This window comes from Phaeoacremonium minimum, assembly GCF_000392275.1.
Source record: "Phaeoacremonium minimum UCRPA7 unplaced genomic scaffold PA7_03_scaffold_167, whole genome shotgun sequence".
Classification (NCBI taxonomy): Eukaryota; Fungi; Ascomycota; class Sordariomycetes; order Togniniales; family Togniniaceae; genus Phaeoacremonium; species Phaeoacremonium minimum.
In genome coordinates, this window is record NW_006921074.1 from 24295 (window position 1) to 34873 (window position 10579).

A 10579-nucleotide genomic window follows, 5' to 3' on the forward strand; every position below is an offset into this window, starting at 1 on the left:
ACCGACGTGGAGCAGCTCACATCGTGTTCTGAGTTTTACCAAGGATTTTGAAGCCAAGTTGGCATGTCTAATTTTTACCAAGGATCATGGAATGCAGCCCAACACTGAAACACTCAATTGACTAACGCCATATGCGGAGCTCTACCGGGGCTTGTGGAGATCATGAACGCTAGGCAATCCTTATCTCTGAGTTTTACCAGGGATCATGGACGCTAGTCATCCCTTATCTCTGTGTAAGGCCTGTCCGATCTGGCCGTTGTGGAGAATCGCCAACGCGTTCTCTTTAAGTACCAATTATAAGCCTCAAGGATCAATCCACCCGTAGGATTCATGAACACTTCCAGTATAGTCTTGCTGTTTCGTACGGATTATAGGTCGCTGCCTTATCTCTGAGTTTTACCAGGGATTATAGACGCTAAGCGCTTGCCTTTGAACTTCGTTACCGGTATTGTGGATGTGAAGTGGGTAGTATACTCATGAGTTGACGAAACCACCTCGAATTTAGGAGTTCGAAGCATAACCATGTAATCTACAACTAGAGCTAGATAGCCTATCCAACAATTATTCGACCGGAGTTCCATCGGGCGGAATGATAGGAATCTGCCGATCGTAGTGTATGGGTTCAGGCGTCCTCCGAAGTCCTAGGCTATCTTTCCGATGGTGTTATTAACGGCATGGTCCTTATTACCCCGACTAACCACAAAATCTCGCCCATCCACCGTTATAGTCGTCTCGAATATCTTGTAAAGGGAAGGGCAAGAGTATTTTCCTCAGAAAAGTTGCAAACGACGCCGAGATGCAACAAGACGCTTCTACGGCTGCCTCAGCTTACGAGAAGACCCCATCCGTTGAAGCCTTGAAGAAGCCCCTTAATCATGACAACACTACTGAGTCACCATCCATCCACGAAGCTCATGGTGCCGATGGGTCAGCCGCCGGTGGTATATTCGATAAGCTGCTCGCGATGGAAGCCGCCCTAGACCGTAAGCTTGGCATCGAGTCTCACGCCATCGAACGTATCCGTGCCGAAGAGAAGGTGCCTCAGTCATGGCATCAGCAGGCAGCCATGTTCCTTCTCTGGGCGGGAGGTCTCCTTAATATCTCGACCCTCTCTACCGGCATCCTGGGTGCACAGCTCGGCTTCGACTTCAGTCGCAGTGTAGCTATCACTGTGTTCGGCAACCTGCTTGGAGCCGCCGTTACTGGGTGGTGTGCGACACTTGGTCCTGGCACCGGTTTACGGCAAATTTCCATCTCACGATACAGTTTCGGGTGGTATCCATCCAAAATTGCCGCCGCTCTGAATGTCATTACTCAGGTTGGCTTCTCCTCTCTTGCTTGCATCACAGCTGGCTCGGCCATCTCTGCTGTCTCGGATGGCAGAGTCAACAAAGCTGTGGGCATAATCATCATTGCCGTAGGCAGTACCGTGGTCAACTTCTGCGGTCTCAAAGCAGTTCTTCTCTACGAGAAGTATGCCTGGATCGTCTTCTTCATCCTCTTCCTCGTAATGTATGGAGAGATTGCACCCCGGGCGGAGATCAAGGCCGAGAGTGGGCTCGGCGGCGTCGATATGAGCGGCAGCGCTCTCTCTCTGCTTGCTGTTATGTATGGCTTCAGTGTCTCTTGGTGCACGCTGGCGGCCGACTATTATGTGCACTACCCTATCAACACTTCTCGAGTCGAGGTCTTCTTTCTCTGCACCATGGGCATTACGGTCTCGACCTGTGTCAACATGCTACTTGGCTGCTGTATCGGAACCTTGATTAGAGCTGACCAGACGTTGTCTGACGTCTATGAGAACGAGGGCATTGGCTTCTTGTTGCAGAAGCTGTTATATCCCCGTGGCTACGCCAAGTTCACGCTGGTAGTCTTGTCGCTTGCTGGGATAGGACAGAACAGCATCAACTTATACTCTTGTGCTCTCTCGATCCAGCAATTTGCCCGTCCATTCGCTCGTATACCTCGTTTCATGTGGTCTATCGCGCTTTTTGGTGTTGTCGTCGGGCTTGCTATCGGAGCTGGAAACTCGCTCAGCACCTACCTCTTGAATTTCTTGTCCCTGTTAGGCTACTGGATGACTTCCTTCTTCGTGCTTATTTTCGTCGAGCACTATGTTTTCCGCAAGGGCTCGTTAGATAATTACGACCTTGATGGATGGAGTGACCCAAAGCGTCTTCCTCTAGGCATTGCCGGATGTGTCGCTTTTCTCATTGGTGTGGCTGGTTGGGTTCTTGGTATGGTCCAGACATGGTATGTGGGTCCACTTGGTGGCCTTATTGGGGGTAGCGGTGGTGATATTGCAAACGAGCTCACGTTGGTGTTTACGTTAATTACATTCATTCCATTGAGGTATGTAGAGCTAAAGTATGTTGGACGTTAGACAAGAGTGGAAGAAAGAGTTTGTAAAGTATTTCAGGCTGGGGTGTCACAGACAGAAACCTAACCACCCTTCAGACATGATGGAAAATCCAGTCGCACGCAGGGCATGCGAATTCTAGTTACGTGTAAATAAGATAAGGATCACCTTGCAAAGCGGTGATCTATTAAATTACATCACAATAAGCCAGGAGTAAACCCTAGACAGATTACTCTCGATTAGAGTGACCCACCATTCGCTTAGATACTCTGTTCTCGAGGCCAATGTTGCATCGTATTGGTGTTTATTAGGGATTATAGGTAGCTGCCTTACCATTGAGTTTTACTAGAGATTATAGACACTAAGCACTTGCCTGTGAATTTCGTTGCTCTGAAACATTATCTTTATCTTTACTATATTTTACCACTTTTGTATTCAAACAACTTATACTTGACAACTCTTTAAGACGTATTCGGCACTGATCAAAGTTTCGTAAATGTCTATAATATTGGCAATCATAACGTTAGAAACTATCTTATGAAGAAGATATAAGATAACATAGTCATTATGCTATAATTGCCATCATAACTAGTAAAATTGACACTAGGACGCTAGATATCAGCAGTGTTAAACTTATCTAAGGAGGTGGTGTTACCGTCCGTTTCTATTAAATAGGAGCATATCAAGACGACGCGATGTATCTATGTACTTCTAGTGATAGTTGCCCATTCGGGTCCTGCCAGGGGTCGTGTGTATGTTTACGTACATCAACAGAACAGAACATCAAGAAACCACTTAAGGAACATATGTCTTAGTATCATCCAGTCTGTTCGAACTCCGGGTTCACCCAATTTATGGATCCCGCCTTCTCCCGTATGACCTTACCAAACCTGTGGATCACTGCTAATACTGGAATGCAGAAGAAGACAGTGATGATAGCATGTCCAACAAAAGTCCAGGTGAATCCGGCACTGTCAACCCACGGCACGATGAAGAAGGGGTCTACAAATGCCGAAAGATTCAGCATCACCGCGTAAAAGGTCATGGTCGCCATGCTTTGCATCGGGTAAGCATCGACTACATAGGAGCAGACTGCAGTATTCCCCATCTGAATACCGGCACCAACTTGTGAAGAAACTCAGCTTTGGATAGGACGAAGGTCAGGGGGAAGAGCTTACAAAGAGCAAGGGCCACCTGGCCGACTATCCAGTGGTAACCGTGATCAACGCTAATACCCCAGACAATCAGACCGATGGCGGTCAGAATAACGGCAGGATAGGCCAGCCAGAGGCGCATCTCCGGCGCTTTCTGGTTGTGGCTACGTTTGGCAAGTTTGATTACGATCCAATCACTTAGGCTTCCTGAGCACAAGACCTCAGAGACAAAGGTGCCGACGATGAGGCCAAGGTATAGAAGTCTTTTGCAGAGTTAGCTAGCGAAGTAATCAACAGAGATATGAAAACACAAACCCTTGAATGTGTGTTGGATAGGTCGAGTATGCGGTAGGTACCAGAGTGACCACCGAAAGCACCCACCAGTACCAGCCGAAGCAATAAGTCATGATGGAAACGGATACAACAATGTACCTGAACGTCTTGAAGAATCGGATGATGGTGTCGTATGGCTTCGGGTGCTTGATCCCTGGGAGCGGGGCCACATTCGCAAATGGCAAGTTCTTGGTTCTCCGCACAGTGATGTGTGTTTGCGGTTGAGATGGATCCGCGGTTGAAGGCTTTTCGTTGCCTGTCTTCGTAAGCCGTCCGCTACTATGCATTACTGCTAGCATGAGGTGACGTGGATAGAGAGTTTCGGGGAGAAATATGACTTCGGCGAGAAGAATCACGCCGAATAAGATAACAGAGAGCCATTGAATCCACTGGTAGCCGGCAATATTGACGAAACCGCCAATCAATGGGCCGAACAAGAGGCCTTGATCGATGGCCAGTACCCAGAGTCCCAGCTTCTGGCCGCGTTCATGCTCGAAAAAGATGTCGTTGATGATGGCCAAACCAACGTTGGATGCAGGGCTGACACCCAACCCTTGGAAGAATCGCGCAGCCATGTAACCGGAATAGTTCGGGGCTAGGGCGGCTCCAATTGTCGAAGCCAAAGCCATGATTGTGCCGAGGATGAGAATAGGTCGCCGACCGATGATGTCTGCCAGGGACGCCCACAGCAAGGGTCCGACAGAAAGGCCGAGCGCAGGAATAGCTACGGTCCAGTTTACTTGCTCCGCATTGATAGAATACTTCTCCTGGAGCGTCGGGAAGGATGGGACCGTGGTCGTTGTGATGTACGTGAACATGAAGTACCTGATGTCCCCGATGCGTTATTATTTACTCCCCTCAACGCTGAAGGAACGAAGCCTTTAGTTAACTTACAGAGACATAACAATCGCCAGGATTGTGTGTTTCCTGAAAAAGGACCAATTCAAAGGGTCGAGTTCATCGCCAAGGATGGGTTGCGGGAACAGCCTGAAGCCATCCTTGCTCAACAGAACTTCGTCTGCTTCTGGTGCAATCGACTCTGGCAACGTTGCCACGCCCGAAGGCTCGTCTGTTTTTTCAGCATTGGCCATGTCCTCAATAACAACCAGCCTTTGCTGGAGTTGACAGTGTTAATGGATCGAACTGCTTGGCTGATAGTTTGGCCTACCGGATTACGTTTACTTATACATATAATATCATGATGCTTGATATGAACGCGGACATCTAATTAGTATGACTACTTGCAACTACAAAACAGCACTAACACGCTTATCAGGGGTGATGGCTTGTGGCGCTGGCTTTCTTATCTCCGTCGTTTCCACGTTAGCGTTCGGCCGCCAATCTTGCCCGAAAAGGAACAATACGCGCCTTATCTGTACAGTACGTCTTTGAGAAGACGCTTTTTACTTACAAGCTGAGATCCTTTAGTCACTGCCAAGTATTTCGGAACTAGAGGATCATACGGCCTGAGTTCTGTTTCTTGATAAGCGTTTGAATTGAGGAACGACAATGTCTGTCGCAATTTGAACCAACTAACACTCAACCCGCTAACACTATTGGCATGGCATGATTCTGGGCAATGCCTCCCCACGCTTGGCTTGTTGATTGTGATTCACATAAATTTCTTGGGTGGCCTGTATGGTGGTATCGCACGTACCAGGGAAGGCAGTAGTAGGGTTTCCTGGCCAGATCAATCTGCTTTCCCGCGGCGCCATGGAATTGAATTGACGCGCATGTATCCTGCATTGCCCTACTGAGTTCACGGCACACAGCACAACTGGGTTGCAATCATTTTGCACAATGCAAGGTCTTCTATTCTATCCTCAGCGGTCATACGTAACTTTTCGCGTGAGTAATCTATCTAATGGAAGACGGCAGCATTCTGTTCTTCGTTGTCCTCGTCCAGCCTATTAGCGGCTTTTTGCACCTCGTTATCCCAGTCACTCAGACCGACGATAACCCATTCAAGTACGCCTACGAGTGAGAGAGCTACGCATTGCCCCATCCAGAGACCAGACAAACCCCACCCATGAAAAGCGAGGTAGATGCCAGCGGGAAGAGCTCCTCCATAGTAGCTTATACAGTTGACGAGTGCGCCAACCCACTGGCGTCCCATTCCCCTCAGCGCTCCGCCGCAGCTTCCGTTCAGTCCGTCTGCAATCTGGAATAAGGCTACGTAGGGAATGACTTCGGCAACAAGGGCGATGACTTGCTTATCACCATTGAAGAGGCTTCCGATGTTGTTTCTCGTTGCCAACAGAATCGTGAGGATAATCGAGCCAAAGAAGATGGAGAGGATAGCGGCACAATGGGCGGAGCGCCGAGCGCCCTTAGAGCTTTTTGCCCCGAGCATGTTGCCTAACCGCGCCGACTCTGCAACACCGAGACCGAAAGGAATAGTATTGATAATCTGATCAGCGGTCATGATAACAGACTGAGCCGCAAGAGGAAGTGTTCCAAGCCGGCCTGCAGCAAGAGCGACAATCTCAAATGCCCACCATTCAGTGCCGACATGAATCACCCCTAAAAAAGCGAGCTTAGCAAAACTCCAGGGGTTTGAAAGGGCTCGTCTCAGCTGTAGTCCGCTCCAGCATTCTTTTCCTTGAATGAAGGCAGCATAGGCAGCGAGAAGCAGGAAGGAAAGCCAGTAGGAGATGCCGGTGGCCACAGGAGCGCCATATAAGCCGAAATCAAAAGTGTAAACGAAGAGATAGTTGAGACCAGCATTGAGTGGTGATGTGATCATGAGGGCGTATGTTCCCGGTCGGTATATGCCCTGGGCCTGCAGGAACTTCTTCATACATTCGAACCAGACGTAGCCGAGACCGCCAGGGGCGAGTAGTTGGAGAAATCTGGAACTGTGGATGCAAATGGCTTCGGGTTGGCCCAGCGCTCTGAATAGAGGCTCAGATAAAACCCAGATGACTATAACGACGGCATAGAAGGCCGTCAGCACAATGATTCCTCGCTGTAGGAGTACTCCTAGATTTCCTTTGTCTTTTGACGCAGTGAAGCTGCTCGAAGCCAATGTGTCCAGGGCACTTGTACCTCCCAGAGCAATCAGCCATGCGGTCGCCATAGCGAACATGTACGAGAACGCGGCGACCGCCAAAGCTTCCGAGGAAAGCCTTCCCACGACAAGGACGGAGACCGTCTGTAGACTATTTTGAAGTATATAGGCTAGGATAACGGGAATCGAAGCCTTGGTCAGAAACCACATCTCAGCGAACCATTCGATGTGTTCTAATCGGGTAGCCGTTCGACGAGTCGGACGGGAGGGGAGTAGAGGCGCATTTTCATCAGCAAACTGTTCCATATCTGGATGGAGGCTACCCTCTGGACCTCGTGAATTGTTCATTTCTTCTCACAAGAGTCGATATGTTTGTTGCAAAAGGGACCAGGTTTAACAGATTCGAGAATCTCGGCAGGTCTTTCAACACGAGATCAAAACAAACCTCAAGCCGGACTTTCACCGGGTTATACCAAGTGCGTAATGTAGTATCGCGATGCTTGACAAATCTGTAGTTGTCATGCAGATTTCTCGCCCAACGTTCACGTCTTATCGACAATTTGGTGTCCTAAAGAGCGATTATAGCCACTTGCCGGGATATCACCAATGATTACCAGCCAATTATGCTCCCACCAAATGTGGAACGTCGCGGCGCCATGATAGGTCAGCGATATCCCAGCACTGCTTAACCGTTTACGGTAATGTAGCCACGATAAGATGCGAACAAAGGCCCGGAAATGTGGGACTTTTGACTAGGCTTACTTTGGTGAAATAGCCACCTTGAAAGATGACTGACGATGTCATGCAGCACTTCGATCACCATCCGAGCTTTGAGGGTTTGAAGCACAAGATTCGGATGGGTCCAGGTACGGCGCCATAGTCGTGGGCTAGAGATAAGTCATATAAATTTGGTTCGCTGTTTGAATTGCAATGTTCGAAATCTTCTCCTTTCTATCACCACTGTCACAAGCAAAACTTAGAAGATGCATTCAACACTCTTGGCACTGGGTTGGGCAACCTTGGCCCTCGCCCACACCGGGCACGAGCAGAAGACCATCGCAGGAGCTCACCAGTCTCTGTGGTACAACACACTGCCCGGAGATGGCGGCACACAGGTATGTGCTTCTGTAGTCCTTCAGAAGATCCGCCCCATATGAAACTACGACTGACATCCTGACACAGGCGGACTCGGTCTTTTCCGGTATCTCGACCTTCGGTCGTCTGCCTTACCAGCCCTGTCTCCAGAACCGCGAAGCTAAGTACGACATTGCTTTCATTGGTAAGATCATTCTACCAAGCATTTGTTTGTTGTAGCTAATGTATGGCAAGGTGCGCCCTTCGATACCGGCACGTCCTATCGTCCAGGTGCTCGCTTCGGTCCATCTGGTATTCGACAAGGATCCCGCAGATTGAATCTTTAGTACGACTCTTACTACTCCTAGCCAAGATGTACGAACGTTAATCGCTATTTCAGTGGCGGATACAATGTTCCTCTCAAGACCAACCCCTTCAACAGCTGGGCTACCGTGCTCGACTGCGGAGACATCCCTGTTACATCGTAAGACCACATCCCGCCTCACACTCAAAAGATAGGCGTAAGAACTGACAATATTTGGAGATACGACAACTCCTGGGCTCTTCACCAGATCCAAGAGGGACACTTTGAGATTCTCTCGCGCAAGCCTGCCACTGATGGTGACAAGAGGGGCCCCGCCCTCAAGGGCAAGACCTTACCTCGAGTCATTACTCTCGGTGGCGACCACACTATTACTCTGCCCCTGCTCCGATCCATTAACCGCGCCTACGGTCCCGTCTCCGTGATTCACTTCGACAGCCATCTGGATACCTGTAAGATAGAGACTTCCAGCACTCTGTTCGTCGCAAGGCCTATGCTAACACCAGAACACAGGGAAGCCCAAGGTATTTGGCGGGTCTCCTACCGACATCGCCGCCATTAACCACGGCACCTACTTCTACCATGCCGCCCAGGAAGGCCTACTCGCTAACGACACCAACATCCACGCCGGTATCCGTACAACTCTCAGCGGACCTAGCGATTACGACAATGACGGCTACTGCGGCTTCGAGATTGTCGAGGCACGCGAGATCGACACCATTGGCACCGACGGTATCATCAAGAGAATCATCGACCGGATCGGCACTGAGAGACCCGTTTACCTGTCTATTGACATCGATACCCTGGACCCGGCCTTTGCCCCTGCGACGGGCACTCCCGAGACGGGAGGTTGGTCTACTAGGGAGCTTAGGACCATCATCCGCGGGTTGGAGGACTTGAACCTTATCGCGGCCGACATTGTCGAGGTTGCTGTATGTTTTCTTCCCCTTTCTAGCCGATCCCGCTGTTGGTGCTGACAATGATGCAAACAGCCCGCATATGATACAAATGCTGAGCACACCACCATGGCTGCTGCGGATGTGCTTTATGAGGTCATGAGTATCATGGTGAAGCATGGTCCCTTGAGCAAGATGGTCGGCAAGGAGATCGATGAATTGTAAAATGAGTGGCCTTCGACGGCTTACTCGAGACGGGAGGAAGGAGGGTTTGGTGCACAGCATGCCGGAGGCTTGTGCTTCACGAATCTATGTAGTTGTGGAGATAAATGGAAGTAAAAGACTCCATCCGTAACACCATAGCTTATTTTCAGGTATTATAATGAAAGGTCCTCTGCCAACTCCAGGCAACGAATACTCAATCAACCGATGCAAAGAAACATAATGACTAGTGCACAATCGATTCTAGGCTACGGGTTGTTCCAGTTCTGGTTCGCTGGCCGTAGAAGTTATCTAATCCTTGTTCAATAAAGGTGTAGGCTTCTCTGCCAAAGGCTAGAACAGGATGATATTGTATTGCACCTTTTCTGCATCGTGTGATAGTCAGTGTTGCCTCATAGGCAGAGTTGCTTCGTGGTGAAAGAAACGCACCTAGTAGCTGACTTGCACATAGATTACCGTCGAAGTCACCCAGGCTCGTTCTCACATTCCATATATCGTTCAAAGCCTGACGAATGGCCTTCACATGGAGTGACCGAATGCACTCCTCTAGTTTGTTGATTTTATCCAACGCAAAACTCTTCTGCTCATCTGTGAAAGCCTCGCAGCCAAGGGTGAACAGCGGCATTGCCATCGCGACCCAGGTGTGACAGGGCTCACCCTGGCTCATATTGCTGATCATCCCTTCCACAGCGCTGACGGCGTCTTGGATAGGTCGTGATCTGGAGGGGAGATGGTAAAGACGCCTGTATAAGTGGATCAAAGTCGCTTGCTGGAAGGTCTGATGGCAGAGCGTGAACTCGCGACCGTACTCAGGTGACAAAGGTGAGCAGTTTGATATTTCCGGTGTAGTTTTGGAGTCGCGGCTAACCATTGCTTTGAGTTTTCCGAGAAGAATATCAGCCTGAAAGGATGACTGTTCCGTGTTGATAAGGGCAGACCGTGACAGTTGGTCGATTTGCTGCAGGACGTCCAACAGCTCATCACTGTAACCCAGGAACCCATCTATTCTGGGCATCGGTGTTGAAACGAGCTTTAAGCTCGGTGCGTCTACTGTTGTTACCGGTGCCGGTAGTTTGGAGGGGACCAAGGCGGGAATGTGTGGCAACGTTTGCAGAGAGAGATACAATTGATACAGATGTCTGGTAGCCGACTGCAAAACACCCGATGAAGCGACAAAGTCGCGGTGAGCGTCATTCTCCTCGAGAAGAG

General features: G+C 49.6%; 4 protein-coding genes across 4 annotated transcripts; 2 read left to right on the plus strand and 2 right to left on the minus strand.

Moving 5' to 3' along the window:
• Nucleotides 1-796: 796 nt before the first annotated feature.
• UCRPA7_2542 (putative nucleoside transporter protein) lies at nucleotides 797-2383 on the plus strand (the record flags this gene model as incomplete). Its single annotated transcript, XM_007915123.1, has 1 exon — nucleotides 797-2383. The coding sequence occupies one exon, from the start codon at nucleotides 797-799 to the stop codon at nucleotides 2381-2383; it is 1587 nt and encodes a 528-aa protein (XP_007913314.1).
• Nucleotides 2384-3436: 1053 nt separating this feature from the next.
• On the minus strand, nucleotides 3437-4748 carry UCRPA7_2543 (putative mfs transporter protein; the record flags this gene model as incomplete). Its single annotated transcript, XM_007915117.1, has 3 exons — nucleotides 3437-3776; nucleotides 3829-4671; nucleotides 4741-4748. The coding sequence occupies 3 exons, from the start codon at nucleotides 4746-4748 to the stop codon at nucleotides 3437-3439; spliced, it is 1191 nt and encodes a 396-aa protein (XP_007913308.1).
• Nucleotides 4749-5707: 959 nt separating this feature from the next.
• UCRPA7_2544 (putative mate efflux family protein) lies at nucleotides 5708-7204 on the minus strand (the record flags this gene model as incomplete). Its single annotated transcript, XM_007915114.1, has 2 exons — nucleotides 5708-5820; nucleotides 5869-7204. 2 exons carry the CDS (start codon nucleotides 7202-7204, stop codon nucleotides 5708-5710), a joined length of 1449 nt encoding a protein of 482 aa, XP_007913305.1.
• A 635-nt stretch (nucleotides 7205-7839) lies between these two features.
• UCRPA7_2545 (putative agmatinase 1 protein) lies at nucleotides 7840-9373 on the plus strand (the record flags this gene model as incomplete). Its single annotated transcript, XM_007915120.1, has 7 exons — nucleotides 7840-7971; nucleotides 8039-8135; nucleotides 8186-8276; nucleotides 8331-8414; nucleotides 8475-8704; nucleotides 8766-9184; nucleotides 9245-9373. The coding sequence occupies 7 exons, from the start codon at nucleotides 7840-7842 to the stop codon at nucleotides 9371-9373; spliced, it is 1182 nt and encodes a 393-aa protein (XP_007913311.1).
• Nucleotides 9374-10579: the final 1206 nt, after the last annotated feature.